This window comes from Periplaneta americana, chromosome 12 (genome assembly GCF_040183065.1).
Source record: "Periplaneta americana isolate PAMFEO1 chromosome 12, P.americana_PAMFEO1_priV1, whole genome shotgun sequence".
NCBI classification, from domain to species: Eukaryota; Metazoa; Arthropoda; class Insecta; order Blattodea; family Blattidae; genus Periplaneta; species Periplaneta americana.
In genome coordinates this window covers 13028819-13045790 of record NC_091128.1, presented here as the reverse complement: position 1 = coordinate 13045790, position 16972 = coordinate 13028819, and the positions used below count along the sequence as shown (strand labels likewise).

The 16972-nt window shown below is 34.8% G+C and overlaps 1 protein-coding gene across 1 annotated transcript in view; it reads right to left on the bottom strand.

Annotated features, from left to right (window-relative positions):
* Positions 1-6378: 6378 nt before the first annotated feature.
* LOC138710180 (beta-1,3-galactosyltransferase 1-like) overlaps positions 6379-16972 on the bottom strand; it is a 272585-nt gene continuing 261991 nt past the window's right edge. The window contains exons 2-3 of the mRNA XM_069840814.1: positions 14350-14681; positions 6379-10292 (exon numbers count right to left, since the gene is read on the bottom strand). Coding sequence (XP_069696915.1) covers positions 9603-10292; positions 14350-14681 — 1022 coding nt within the window. The 3' untranslated portion in view covers positions 6379-9602. The remainder of the gene's footprint in view (positions 10293-14349; positions 14682-16972) is intronic.

Genomic DNA, 16972 nt, shown 5'->3' with positions numbered 1-16972 from the left:
GATTAAAAGTATTGATTGTGACACATTGAAGGTAGGAGTTGAAATTAAAATGTACTGGTTACCGGAGAAAAAAATATTATTACAGGAAAGTGATTCAGGTGGATTATTCAAAAGAAAATTCTGCGAACGAAGAATCAGAATCGGAGTCTATGGATGCTCCTCTCAATATTTTGAAAAGCCACACACAAAACAATTTTGAAGCCGATGTAGAAGTTAAAACTGCTGATAGTACTATTACGAAGGAGCAGTGTTGTCATGAAGAAAATAAAAGACTCGTGCTGGACTTGCCAATTAGTGACTATGATGACAGTGACTGTGATCCACAATATTCTGAAAAGTGTCAGTTTCACAAATGCAAAAGTGAAGCTTCTGATATTTGCAAACTTTGTAAATGTTTACTATTTGTTAAGGGGAGAGGACGGTATTTTTTAAAACTTTTTTTCTATTTGGAGTAAAATATTAACATTTTGTATGTAGAGAAATCATACCTGTAGAAACTCAACCAAAAATAAATATTTAAAAAAAACTTATTAGGGGGCCCAGATTTGAAGAAAAAAATATACCCAATGCAGGATTTTACTAAAATCAATATATCTAAACCATTTTTAAAGGTAGATTCATCCCGTTTTTTGCAATGTACTTGCAAAAGTATGCTTTACAAACTGCCTCTAACAGAATTTTGATAATGGTCCCTACGTTTGTAAAATAAACAATTAAAATTTAATAACACTTTTCTGAATTCCTTTCTTGCAAACAAACGGACGTAGTTTTAAAATGAAATCAATTAACGAATTTCTGTTACAGAGAAAAGTTTCCTAATAGTCTAAAGAATGTGTGTTCTAAATTGCATGCATATATCTTTAATAGTTCAGAAATTATATCCATTTTTGTCTGGCAATGTAGCAAAAAAATGAAATTACCGTAAACCAATAAAAGGGAGCGAGTGATTTAAAAATCCATAGCGCAGGAATGGCGTCTCGACATCCGATAAGGGCACAAATACCCACCAAATGTTATGCAATGCATTCCACACATATATCAAAGAGTATTTTAAAGAAAAAAAAAGTGTTGAAAATTCAATTTACCGGAAACAACAATAAAAAGGTCGAGTGATTAATATTATGCTATGCATTCCACACATATCACAGAGAATTTTAAAGATTTTTTTTAATTTACTCATTTTTCACCAAAAAATACCATCCTCTCCCCTTAAGCATTCAAGTGACAATAATGAATGCACTTTCCATCGTCCAGAAGAATCTTCTGAAGAAGAACAACTTCAACAATCATCACGTAAAAAAGTGTTTAAGGTGAATAGGCCGAAATGAAAGACTTAAACTACAAGATAAGCTGCTTAGAGATTCTATTGTCGCTCATATAAATAAGTTTCCACGAATGGAATCCCATTATTGCCGCAAGTCCACGTCTCGTGAATACTTACACCCAGACCTGACACTATCTAAAATGCATGCTATGTATAATGAAGAAACCATCTCACAGCCCAAGGCTAGTTATCAGACTTATTACAGAGTTTTCGAATCAATGAACCTATTGTTCCACCATCCTAAGAAAGACCAGTGCAGTTTGTGTGCAACTTACCGTGATGCTGATGATGTAAAGAAAATTGAGTTGCAGGGTATGTACGATAAACATACAGAAGAAAAGAATGCTGTAAGAAATAAGAAAAACGATGCAAAAATGGCTGCCAAAGAAAATCCTATAGAATTTGCATCTGCGGTATTTGATCTTCAGCAAGTTATTCAACTGCAGTCTTGTATCGAAGGCGTTTGTCAGTGTATGTCAGGCTGTTTGCTGATGGTTGCAGTGGCCAGAATAAGAATACCACAGCAGTGACCATGCTTTTGTACATTGTAAGCAACTCTAAGAACTTACTGTCTATCAATTTGTGCTTCTTTGAACCTAACCATGGTCAAAACGAAGGTGATTCTGCACACAGCACTATCCCAACAGCTCTGGCTCAGGCAGAAGACATATTCATACCTTGCCAGCTGGTACCTATTGTGCGACTTGCTCGACGTGCTGCTCCGTATGAAGTACACTCTATGAGGGTAGAAGATTTCTTTGACTACAAAAGTATTTCAGAGAGCCTTCGGATCCGACCTCTGAGAGAATTTCAGTCTGGAAATAAGATTGATTGGACTACAGTCAGAGAAGTCAGAGTGACCAAAGACGACCCTAAGTGCGTTTTTGTAAAAAGCAGTCATTTGGACGAACATTATGAGCAGCTATCTCGGAAATAACGGAATATTTCTGAAATTTTGAAGCTTCCTCTGCCTCTTCTTAATGTCACCTCTCCAAAGATTTCGGTTGAGAAGTACAACGATTTGCAGCAGCTATGCAAAGGGTCAACACCAGTAAAAAGAGATGTTGTTTATAAAACGTTCTACAAGGAACTCCCACATTAATTCTAGGGTACAATTATTATTATTAACCCATGAACATTTTCAATACATATTTGTGTTTCTTAAAGTAGTTTGTAAACAAATAAATACATTATTCATTAATTTTATGTAATTTAAAAAATCTTGATTTTGCTTTATTAAAATAAGTTTATAATCCTCTTTATTTCCTAGGCTTTCAAATAATTATAATGTATAATAAAATAAAAAATAAATGAAATGAGTCAAAAAATAAATAAAGAATAATACAACTCAAAGCAATAGCATAAATTAGTATTATACGATCAGTCATGTGTATGGCGTAAGTGCCTTCCTATTATGAGTGAAATCTTTCGAACAGACGTATCTCCAATTAAGGCCTTCTTGGCCTATAAGGTATCAACATTTTAGAGTTTGCCATTAGTCCTTATTAAGAGAAACAATAAACGAACTGAATCAATGTATTATCTTTGACGTGTCAATTTATTACTTTGAGTTGTAGGTCCGCATATAAACACACTTTTCTTTCAACTGCTGTCCTGTAAAATTACACATTTTTCGCTTACGCCACTTCATCTTTTTAGCGACGAATTGTCTGGAGGCATAGGTACTTGAGAGCTATTAGAAGTCGCAACAAACACTAGGTACATTATTTACACAGGTGAGACCTGGATAAATGCAGGGTGTACGACTTCAAAGTCTTGGGTAGACACTACAATTGCCTCTGCTTCACAAGCCAGAAAAGAAGGTCTGACGACTGGTAATAAGATGCCCTCTGGCAGAGGTGGACGTATAATATTAGTCCATGCTGGTAATGAGAATAGTTTATTCCAGGAGCTCAATTAGCATATCACGGAAAGAAAGATGGCGACTACCATGATGAAATGACTAGTGTTATGTATGAGAAATATTTTGCGGACAAATTGCTTTCAAATCTTCCTGCGAATAGTGTTACTATGTTAGATAATGTGTCTGTACATTCGATAAAGGATAAAAAAAAATTCCCGTGAAGAGGAACAATAAAGCAGAAATTAGGTCGTGGCTCGTCTCTAAAGCAATTCCTGTTGATGAAGACATGCATTAGACATGACTACTGGAGATGGTGGAGTCTGTGCGGCCTCGATATGAACCCAAGTGCGTAACAGATGAAATGGCTCGAGCACATGGACATGAAGTATTGCGAATCCCACCATACCTCCAATTGAGTCAAGCCAAGTCAAATGAAGTGCGAAGCTGCTGGAATCAGGAATCAAGTAACGCAAGAGCAATGGACTAATTACGTGCGGCAAGTACAAGATGTAGAACAAGGCATGTGGGAAACGGATGGCCTCCTGGATTTAATCCACGACGATATAATCATCAACCTTGGCGAATCATCTGAAGAAAGTGACAGCGTGGATGAAGATTTAGAAGTCACTCCTCTTTCTGATTTGTGGTGAGTTTCACTAATTTTATGCTTTAATTCAATTAGTTAAATTGTGTGCGTGATGCAGAAGAAAACATAATTTTAGAATGGATAGTAGACATAAAGAGCCAGTACGCTCTGCCTTCCCCCACACCCCTGGACAATTACTATTACTGATTATTTGGCTGTAGCTGTGGTGTGAGGGTTCGTTGTCCCATAAAGCCTGCAGTAACTTGCTGGTCTGACACGGGGTATAAAACTGATCTCCCTCCAACCAAGAAACGCAAAACTTTTAGTAATATTGGTTTTTCACTATTTGAACAAGACGTTCCGAGTGGCTCAGCATCAGTTAATGACATTTCGTTCTTGCCAGTTGAAAATGACTATAAAGCGACGCAAACAGACGTTGTCAACTTTGAGGAGCTAAAAAGAAATATTAACAGATTGCATGTGAAAATGACACAACTTAATCAGATGTTACAAGAGAAGCAAGATGAGATAACAATAACAACCGACTAATTGAAAGAGATCCGTTACATAAAGAATTGGAAAATGTAAGGAAAGAGGCCGATGAAGGCGGTATTCATGCAAAAATTATTCTAGATGAGCTGCTTAATCATAGAAAGAGAATACCAAACAAGAATATATTAGAAAATTTGTGTTCAGAAATTGAGCCGTTACTATGTAGATGCCCTCTCTTGCAAATCCAATTCGTGATGAAGACTGCCAAAAACGGCTTGCTAATATCATTACTGTGAAATTTGTTAGGCCGCGTCTAGATAACATTGGAGCAGCTTTAACTGAAAAGCGGCTTATAATCGACTGAGTCGCAAAATCTTGAAACTATGATTCTTGGTTCTGCAATATCAAGTGGAATGTATCAGTGCAGTGAGTGAAATTATAAAACTTAGTAGAAGTTATTATAAATAATTACCCAAGTGATTACTTTGAAACATTGCAGTTTAGCCTAGAGGTGCTACCGAGTGAATGAACTACAAAATTACGCCTCTGTCATCATGTTACTTAAACTGAACAGGTTACTATGTGTTACCTTCCCTGCTTTTAAACTCTCGCTTTTAACATAACTAACAGAACTAAACATAATAATACTGTTCTTATTATTTTCTTATTTATATTGTAAGTGTTATTATTATTATTCTTTAATCATTTTAATTCAGACAGACAGCGCCTCGTGGTGGAATTGAGAAATTAACCAATTTCAGAATAAGATTACTGTTGTCAAGGCTGTATACAAAATAAAAAAAAAACGAAGGCAGCATCAAGTCGGCCGTGATGTAATTGTGCTTGCTCATTGCTTTCGTTGTTCGTAACGTTTTTTTTTTTCAATATAACTTTATGCACAAAGGTAAGATCAAGATTGAGAGTACTGAGAGTAGTGATGTAAATTATTTCGGATTCGAAAATAGTGTTTTATTGCAATCAATTAACTATACTTCAGAATACGGCGTAAGTAGGCTACTTACATACAAATACTGCCACTTAATTACAAAAAAAAATCATGTTTTTTTATTGATAGTACAAAGGTAAATAAATAAAAAAAATACTTAAAGAAATGTTACTTGTACGAAAAATAAATAAAATAACGACGTACTTTCGCAATAGCCTATTCCAATCAATTAACCATTATGTGGCTAGTAAATTGACAATGTTTTGCCGCTTTATGTTGTTTCATCGCTGACGTGAAAGGTCTAGGACATCATATACGTTTTAATTTCATGTGATTATCTGTCATGCTTTTCTATAAATATTTCAGATGCCCAGAAAGCCAGTTTCAGTTTGAACCTGGCCAGTCATCATAACAATACTGTTATCCTAAATTATTTGTTATAAACTTTTTAAAATATAATTTTAAATAAATATAACTACAGAAAACAAGCTAAGAATGTAAATTATGCAAATGAAATAAAAATGTTAGCAGAGGAAACTATTGACATATTATAATGAAGTATGAAGATGTAAATACAGTTAGGAGAAGTACCGTATAAAGATCTATGAAAAAAATTAAGAAACATACCTTCAACATAATACCACAGTCTAATACATACAGTCACGCAACTTCAACACTTTTTTTGCCAACATTCGCGACACTAGCGCCCAAGCGGCAGGCAAGGCACTGGTCATAAGGTTGATACAGTCTTGTTCAGCCAGCACGTGCTTTAAGAGAGGCGAGATGTTATAATAACGTTTTAATCATGTGTCGGAATAAAGGCGATGTGTGCAGTGCTCTAAACTGCAGTAACAACAAGTTTAAGTATCCGAATTTGTCGTTCTTCAGATTCCCTAAAGACCAAGAGATAATCATAACTCAGTCATAACCAATAATCCACGTTGTAGGTAGCCTACTTATTGTGTTATATAAAACATTTATTATTTATCAGTTACCTATTTGTATGTCAGGAGTTTAAATAAAAACAAAGTAAATACTTGTTACAATTTATTATTTTTTTGCAGAGATCATATGTGTAAATGTGTAATCATTCCGATTTTGGATAATCTATCTACAGTTTTTAATGCAAGTAATTCCATAATTTTTATTCGTGTTTTTTCTATATATTTATCAAAAGTTGAATGTTATATTGCATTCAAGTAGGGATCATGGTGTTAATTTTTTCAAGTTTTCATGGAGTATTGTAATCCTTTTGCAAAATATTCACTTCTTGAATAAATCCAGACTGTGTCGATAAGTTTCTGATGTGTTGGTGTAGATTCATGTGGAAGACGTATTAAGTTCTCAAGAAATAAAAAAGCCTTTTTAAATTTAATATAAAAAGCAATCTTTTCTGTAATAATTTCCATGACTGTTATTGGTGTTGATTTTACATTCCCAGTGATTATTTGAGCCGTTCAGTGCAGAAGTGGTGTAAGTCAAAATCAGGTTTTGAGGTTTAAAGTAAAAATTCTGTAAAATACAGCGCAAATGAGCAATTAATATATCCTTCGTGCTATTCACTGACTACTAATAGTTTAAATAAATTCAATATTAAGTGCTACTTTGCGCTGTATTTTACATAATGTTTACTTTAACCCTCATTACCCATTTTTGACTTACACCACTTCTGCTCTGAAAAAAAATTATTCCTACATTTTCTGAGTTAATTGAAGTTACAATTTTTTCAACAAAATTGTGTGTACATTTATTTGTTCTCACCTGGCCTACGTCATATTAACAGTAAGTGCATGTAAATTACGTATTATATAGGTAGGATAAGTTAAAATTAAGCTTATGTGTGAAGACTGGAAATGTAATGTAAAATGCTGTAAACTTGCCATAAAAATTTAAACCATAATATCAGCACTATTTGTGACTCAAAATAATAAAGAAAATACCGGTTCTTAAGAAATGAAAAATAATGAAGTTCATAAATCAATGTCTGTCATATTAAGATTTAAATCCTCCCCTTTTTTATTTTCAAGTTTACCTCAGCGGCCGAGTTTACCCCAATTTGTGATACATAGGAAATAGGGAGAGGAGTTCACCACTGTGATAATATGTAACAAAACACATAATTATCTATTAAGTACCTATGTGCCAATTAGCGTAAACTCAGTGAACTTTAAATCCTGTAAATACGAAGTGAAAAGAAACATGTTTATAACTAATTTATTACAAAAGAAATAATATTATCTAATAAACAAACCTTGAAAACCAATAAAGTGAGTACATGCTTCTAAAAATTATAGGTAATTCTGACGTATAGCAAGCATTTCGAATCTTCAATAAAATTGCAACACTTATGGGATCACAAAATAGCTGTTCAAAATGAACTTGAAAATCAACAGCGTAACTTTATTGATATAGCAGACGAGACCCAACAATTTGGCTAGAATTCTGATACATCACAAACCACAAGTAAGACTATAAAAATGTAGTTCATGCAATATTTAATATTCAGAAGAATTGCCAATCACTCTGTGATTATTAATAACCGTCGAATTTGTAAAAGACTACAGCCATATTTTCATTTACTGTGTTAATTTTATCGCCAACACGCACTTAGTTTATAATAGGCTACATCAACAATTAACATTTGGTATGACCACGAACATATTTCCATCGACAAACACTTATATTGTTACATTAATAAAGTGTAATAAATTAGAACGAAGAATAAGTGAAGGAATTGAAAGACATAGTTAAAAGCAGATATTAAGGTCACGGTTCATCTGTGTTTTAACCTGTAAATAGTTGTTGTTTTCTAATGCCAGGCATTTGACAATAAAGTCATTTGACTTCTTGCACTCCAATATTTTTCAAAGATATTGTCATGGTTAGCCACTGACGCACAGATTTTGAGATGATCTGAATCAATTTTTTGATTTGAGTTGCACAATGGACAGTTAGGAGACTGATATATTCCAATTCTATGCAGATGCTTGGCCAAACAGTCATGGCCTGTTGCCAATCTAAATGCAGCTACAGACGATTTGCGTGGTAAATCGGGAATCAACTGTGGATTATGAAGCAGAGAGTTCCATTTTTTCCCTTGAGATTGTGTTATCAAATTTTGTTTGTTGAAATAGTGTAAATAGTATAAGTAAGGGAATGCTGACCCAAATACAAAAATGTGAGGGGCCAACAGGACCGAATATAATGGCCCACAAGAAGACCAATTATTAAGTTATTCCATTACAATTATTCATTAGGGATAATGTCAAAAATAAGCTTTACAGTGAAATCATTTCGAATCTCGTCGTCCTCTAGGAAAGAATCAGACAATGATTGCAAGTGTTACCAGAGTGTGGACTGAAAATGAATATCGTTTTGACATGTATCGTGCGTCTGTTTTTGGTTCGCATAGCAAAACTTACTAATCTTGTTATGCATCTTTCTGACTTACTGAATTGAATAAAGGCACTTTAAATCCATTACACATAACACATACTTCACAGGAACCTCATGAAACTTTACCTTTCATTCTAGGAGATATTGTATCATTTGGGGCAAGCATAAAAACATTAACTTTATCGTTTAAATTTTGTTACAATATCCTGTCCTCTATTGCAGTTCCCTGGGTCATTAGTTAAACCTTAAATGGCAGTGAATTATGAATTATTTAAGAACATATTATGCAATCTGTGCCAGTGCTAGTCGCATTTTTAAAGACAAATTAAATTTTGTGTAGAGAGCATTCTCGTTTCAGTCACTTTATACATGTGGCAAGAGTGACCAACAAACACAGAAGGAAATTAATATGCTGCTACAAAGCAGTCTTTAAGCTTTATTTTCAAAATGATTTTCATTATGGTCAAAGTAGATAAAAGAAAAACGAGAGAAATTACCTTTCGAAGGAAATAGGGTACTGCAAGTACTGTTTAACAATAGAATGCAAGAAATAACAAGTTATATTTCGACTTATATGAATGCTTTCAATTTACAAATTTTAATAAAATATCAACTTGTGGAATCAAAGTAGTGTATATTTACCTTATGCTCAGTCCTATTGTTAGAAAAGAGTTAACCTATATATTCAGGAACCTCATTAAGCAACTAGCATTGTAAAATTAAAATGCCTGTAATTTACGTACCGTAATTTTGAATAAAGATATTCCAGTAAACTTTATAGAGTTTATTGAAAAAAATGTATGAAAACAAGCCGAAATAGCAATAAGATTGCATGAATATTTTCTTCTCAAAATCCTGGGGGGGGGGGGGGGGAAGAGTAAAGAAATTAAATTCTAGGTCATTCTTATCAAATTTCACTTCACAAGCTTTATCCTTCAAGAAAAGGCAACCACTTTAAATGGAACAGAGACTCAGCTATCTCGTTAGATCTTTTCTACCATGTTACATTGGCAATAACTTCATACTCTCCTGTACCAAAAATGTAAGCCAAGAGATGTGCGTACAATGAGTGGCAGGTCGCAGGTTTGAGTGATTTCAGAGATGTCCAGATTCTTTTGAGCTGAACAGGTGTGAGTTCGTGTGCCATGAGAAGATGATGGAACAGGCACGGGTGTTCGATATAATGAGGTTTGTCGTTACGAAATTGCTGTGTATTGATCATAGGAATCCCTAACTTCTCGTTACCAACCAAGCCTGTGACAAACACATCTTCTAAAGGAAGGAAAGGTGTAACTAAACAAGTTTTGTACACTTCTGACACAGCTCCTCGTGTTATTATATAACCAGTACCCGAGGCAAAAGTCGGGAATGTTGTACGTTCGTACAACCAGTATGGTAGGTACCATTTCGAGGATGTATCTCTGTAAGGCGGGGCTCCTTCCTGAATCCTCCCGATGATGAGTGGCTGTGAAGCCCTGAAACTGCTGTCCTCGAGGTGTTGCAGGAGTGCCTTCACGTTGATGAGCATGTCATCGTCAGTCTTGAGTATGAATGAAGCAGTATCACAGTGCTGCAGAGTCCACTTCAGCATGAATAAAGTCTTGAGCGTCAGATTATAATAATTGTCCACAAAGTCTTCCACGATGATGTCTCCGTATCTCTGAGCTTCTAACATCACTTCTGTCTGTAAAAGAAAGAGTTTTCTAATTTAATAATTCGAAAGCACAGGAAAAATGTATTTAAATTAAAAATTAAGGAAGCAACATCTGAAGACAATAAGCTGCATGCAGGATAATTTCTCATTGGGCTTTTAGCCTAATAGCTCATGTAGTTGAATATACAAGGCATCAGACTCATAGCTAAGAAGTAGCAACTGCTGCCATTCTCCACATTATCTTTGATAAATTGATTGATTGATTTTTTTACTTTCCATCGTGATTGATAATACTACTGGTTATGGGTCTTTTAATAATGTGCATATGGACCAAAAATACAAACTGTATTTATTTTTAAATGAAAAAAAAAGAAATAAGCACGAAAAATAAATCAGAAAAACTCTTTAAGCTTATGATGAGACAATAGTGCAATTTACATGGTATAAATCGTTTGATTTTAATCTATTTTTAATATAATTTTCATGGTTGCTGTTGCTTCTAAGTTAAAGTAATATTCGTAACCGTGCATTTGTGTAGGTTTGGCAGCAATATGAACATTTTGATATTTGGAGGAACTATATTATTTTGTAACTGACATGAAGGTTGGTACCACAATTTTTTAATGTTTTAAAAAATGGGATCAAAAATTATCATGTAAAATAATTATTTCTGGGAAATATAGTAAAAGGAAAAAATAATAGAGGATTTTTTCTATTCATATTAATTCATACTTTGTTAAGGATTCATCTCTTAAAAGATCTCTTATTGAACACCTTGCACTCTATGTAGAACCTATTATATGTCAAAGAATCCAATTTTCATAACTTCATAAAGTCATTCTAATTGTAAATATGGGTTATTGACATAATGTCCGGGTAACGAGCGTGAATCGTGAACTGAAATTACGCTCGAGAGTGGGTTCTAATCCAACTTCGGTTCATTACCAAATTAGGATTTTATCAAGTTTTCTCGAACTATAGGATGAATATCAGGCAATCCCATAGTGTCAACTACCATTTTTCGCTATCACAAATTCCACCGACGCTAGATAGTCGCGTATTTGATACTTCGTCTATAAATGATTTTGGTTATCAAACTGTCTCCATGAAACAAATGTTAGAAGCACAATGAAGCATATTTTTTAAAAATAAAGCATAAAAACATAATATTTAAAATAGAGCACAATTCTTGGAAAATGAACTGCCTGCTTCAATGCACTATTTATAACAATAACAATAATAATAATAATAATACTAATAATAATAATAATAATAATAATAATAATTTATATATATAATTTGAACTGGTAATGGAAATTACGGGAAAACGGCTGAACGGATTTTAATAAATGACCCCTCATTTTGAAGCTTGGAATTCAAAGTTTTTCGGAAAAATAGTAGTTTTCAGTGAAATGTCAATTTTTAAACATAATTTTCCTATTTTCCAAAATCCATCTGTCGTCAGTTTTGAGAACTAGCTAATAGCATTCACGGCCGACTTGATATTCCCTTCGCTTTTTTGTAAAGGAAAAGCGAATCGAGCATCAAGTCGGCCGTGTTGCATTTCAGAATAAAACAAATCAGATACTACAGTAAACAATATTACACGAAGGCCATGATCCGCGAGAATGCTCAAATTAAATTGGTTATTAAAAAATTAACTTACTAAAAATAATTTATAGGTTCGATTCTGTGGTGTGTAATTTTCTGGGTACAGCTGTGTATTGGATATTAAAAACTACAAAAACTTGAGGTGGATTGATGACATTATTACCATTAGAAATGAAATATTATTGTAGTTAATGCCATGATATGACTATTTTTCATTAATTATACACATTAATGCTATATTGATGATATGACAGTGAAACTTTTGGGGTTCTATAAGCAGATGTAGAGAATAACTTAAATTAGATTTTGATTTCTATATTTTACTGAGTGGCGGCTATATACCATATATAATATATGTTGCTGAAAGCTATAAAACTTACGTAAGATAATAATATTATTAAAAATCAAATATTTGTATAATTATTAATCAAGTGGGGTTGGGTCTTTTTCATATATGAAGGGTACACGGGAATAACGATCAAGGTACATTTTAGAAAGTTTCGAGAAAAACGAATTTTAAAGTTTAAGCACTTAATACTTTGTTACGTGTGTATTTAATAGAAATTGACGTAGTGGAATGTAAAGAACGATGATTTCTTATTACTAGCTAGACCACATAATAGTACTTCTTTTCCACTATAAGATAGCATTATTAACTCAATTTCGATTTTTGATGGAACTTGATCGTTTTTTCCGTGTACCCTTCATATTTAATGGCGGTGTGGTGTAGATATTTATATGCGTGATTCCCTTCCGTATTGACTCGAGAGAGAGTATCTTTCATTGTTATGGAAGCAAATAACTTTCCGAATGTCTGATATTCTTCATTGAAAATAAATCTGAAAAATGTTTATTTGAACGTCTAACGAACTTAGTTTGCAGCATTTGCTGCACAAGCCGCTAGTAATAATAATAATAATAATAATAATAATAATAATAATAATAATAATAATAATAATAATAATAATAATAATAATCCGTGGCGCTACAGCCCGTGAAGGGCCTAGACCGACCAGCAGGCTGCTGGCCTCAAGCCCACATGCCAAAGCAGAGGTGGACGATCATCCAACCAGAATGGAGGTATTTTGTGGTTAGCACGATGATCCCACCAGCCGTTAAACTCGTAGCTGGCTTTCGCAACCGGATTTCGCTACTTATCGTAGGTCTTCAAGTGCATCACGATGCTGGGTGGGCACCGGTTCCGTACACACTATTTATAACAATTGTAACCACAATTAATATTAAAATACATTAACAATGAGAAGTTAGTTTTTAACAATGGAAATTTCAAACTTAAGAATTTAAGTTATATTTTAAATTCTTAACTACAGTTATTTTTGTAGTTCTGTGAGGAAGAGGACAACAATTAAAATAACATTACAGAGTACAAGTTTAACGGTTTTATGGCCATTTCACACTCTGAATCAGAAGGGTTCACATCTATTTGATACCAGCATGCCGAAAACATCTGTAACTGTGATACAAAGGGTTCGCGAGTTTCCTACAGACAATTTTGTGACTGAAAAGGGGAAACTTTTGTGTTCAGAGTGTAGGCCTATTAATTTCGAAAAAATACATTGTGCAGAAACATGTGGAAAGTTTTAAGCATAGGCTACATCTCGGAAACAGAGTGATGGACAGGGTTCAACTTCAGGTGGTCCTAGCAGCAAACGTGCCAGTACGATACCTCAAGTATGGCAGCGTATGGAAAAATCCAAGGATAATATGAAATATCTTGTAGAAGCATTCACTTCTGCTGGTATTCCATTGCATGTCTTTCGTAACCAATGATTTCGTCAGTGGATAGCAACAGCTACATGTATGCAGCCAGCTCCCAGTGAAACCACTCTAAGGAGGTATCTTGCAAAGTGTGCTGAAGACGACTTTCAGAAACTAAGTCAAAATGTGAGGGAACTTCTTTCTATCTAGTACTTGATGAAACAACATATATAAAAATCGTAAGGTGGTGAACGTTCTTGTTGCTTCACTGGGTGTTGTGAATGAGAAACCCCGTCTTGTGAAAACAAAAATTGTTGATCACTGCAATGCCAATGTTATAGTAAATTTAATACTTGGTACACCAGATCTTATTGGTGTTCACAGAAGCAATTTTACTGTTTTAGAACGTTAACTGCATCACAAACAAGATGAAAGTGTTCCCTAAGACTACCCTTGCCACGCGCCAAACATGACGTTAAGTCAATATACTGTAGTCTATGAACAACTAACCTTATTTCCGTACGCCCTGGGCCAGAATACGGTCCCTACTAATTAGCAGTTCGGTGTGAGTGGTTTTCTATAAAAATATGTCAATAATATGGCGAGGTGTGTATATGGGGTTTTCTTAAATTACGTGCCCCTTACCTGAGATAAACATCATACCTCAAGGCTCTACCTCATCCTGTTCCTTATTGGCATTCTGAAAACCTGGTAACCCTGCTAAACTCTACCATGTTTTGTTTTGCTCCTCACTTACTGTGGAATGCGGTGGGTCCTTGCCGTCGTGGCCCAGAAAGAAGAGCAGCCTGGTGCGAAGCGGGGCTGCAACATAGCCCCAGGTGTCACGCACAGCCTGCCTCTGCGCCGCGTTGCCCGGAGCTGATGTGACTAGTAGCAGCAGACGCAGGCCGGGCTTGCAGTTTAGCGATGGGTGCAGCAGGCTGGTGCTCTCATCGGGCCGCAGGAATCGCCTCACGTCCCGGTTGTGTCGCAGCCATGAGAATCGGTCATCAGGTTGGTAGGCCACCCTCGTCACCGTGCCCCACACACTGAGGCACAGAAACGCTGCCACGACGAGAGCGCGTGCGACTGTTGAATGAGGAAATATGCCAGTTTATATTACCTAATAATTTTATATACAGAGTGATTCACGAAGATTGTGCCATACACTAGGATCTGATTTCTGACATTATTGTGATGAAAAATGTTCATATAAACATGTCATATTTTTTAAACTGAGTTACACCTTCTGAATGTTAAATATAAAGGTAGAAATTATGAAGGTTTAAGCATTTAAATGATTTACGACAATGCTAGTAAATGTGTTATAAATTCATTAAAGTGCACTCACATTATTATTCACCTGAAAAATCTATATTAAAGCCAGTTTTCAAAGACTCCCAGCTTATGCAGAAATACTTGAAGTCGCCCGAGTGTGAATTGCGCTCCGTTGTTCGGATGCTAGGTAAATATGTTGTACTGGTGTTGCATTATCTCTAACCCTGACTCTGATGCCACGAGACTTTGTGTCGCTGCTATCAGGTATACTGTATCACACACAGCTCCAGACGTCTAGAGGGAGAAGTTCACAATGATGCGTATTACGGAAGGAAGAACCGTGATTTTATCCAAAACTACAGTATTCAAAATCAGACACATGTATCTGTATATGAACTTTTTTCACACAATGATGTCAGAAGTTAGACCCTAGAGTATGGAACAATCTTTGTGAATCACCTTGTATATTACACTACATTTTCCAGTGGAAAGGGATTGGAGATATAAATCTACGAGGTACAATTGGTTATTATTTCTAAATTGTAATTAATTATTGAACATGTTTTAAACTCAAAAGAATAATTCTTTTCTAATCGTGCATTAAAAAAATAAGTAGTCAAATGCAGTTCTTCTATCCACATACTTTCAAGGTTTTTTACTTTTAAAATTTAAAATTCAGATCAGAGGAATTTCAAAAAGTATTAATTCTTTCAGATTCCAGATAGGCCAAAGAATCAATAATTAGTAAAACAGACAATGGGATAAGAGTATGCTGTCAATCAAGTGTTCTCAACCTGGTGCTCGCGAGCGCCATAGTGCTCTCGTCATGCGAGTAAAAATGTACTCTAGAGCACTAACGCTCCTGAGGTCCTTTTTGCAATTCAATCTTTGTTGTACGAGCTGGAACAAATAGTGCTTCTATTCATCCATTGTAGTCTAATATTTTGGTGACCTGATAGGTCTTCTCGTATTTCATGGTGTATAACCCTTTCAATTCAATGTGGACTTAATCAGAAAAATTAAGATTGTTCAAGAGAATTATACGACTGCTCGTGTGAAACTTGTATAGATCTCCAGTTCTCTTTGGTGCTGAAAATGAATACTGTATTTCTTTTAGAAAGAGAAATTCCTAGCCTCTGGGGCGCAGAAGATACATTAAATTCCAAGTACTGCGAAGTGTTTCAAATGTTTATGTTCAGGACGATCTGCAGTGCGAAAAACTTTCCCACTTATGAAGTAACTTATCTCAAAAACAAAGCAGTCCGTTTTTGTCGTGAGCTGACGTGTCCCAGTATTGCTCTGTCGACGGGAGGCAATACCGGAAATATAATGCAGCGAGCACGAGTTGAAGTTCAAGTTCATGTCATCGATGTAAAGCGAAAATAGTAAATGGATTGAAGTGCTGTTTATGTGGGAGTCTTTATTATATTGTATTGTATTGCATTTATTAACATTCCATGGTATTCATACATGCTTACAGCTAGAATATGGAACAAGTGAAAAAACTTATTACTAATATATTATAAAATCTTAATTTACAGTCACAGTCTAGATGAAATATATATAGACGAGATTTACAATATAGTCTACTAGTAAAACACAAAGTTTTAGTATCAATTTCATGAAATGTTATTGAATGTCATGAATTCACCTACAGAATAGAAGGCATGAGAAATTAGGTACTTCTTTAATTTGGCCCTAAATAATTTTATGTTTTGAGTTTCATTTTTTATATTGATAGGGAGGCTATTAAACATTTTTACTGCCATGTAACGCACTCATTTTTGATAGCACGATAGACTTCCGATGGAGAATGAAAGTCATTTTTTGACGTGTATTTATGCTATGAAGTGTTGAATTAGTTACAAAGTTTGTAATAGTTGTGCTAAACAGCAGAGTAATGTGATTTTTACTGACGATAGCAATATTAGGCCTAAGTGCTGTGCGATTGATAGTGAAGTGACAGATTTTAATACTGAAGGTGCGATCTATGTTGCCTTAAAGGAAATGGCGGATGATCAAAACAAAATTGATGTTCGTATAGAGTGTTAGTCGGGAGACCGGAGGGAAAAATACGCTTGGGGAGGCCGAGACGTAATAGT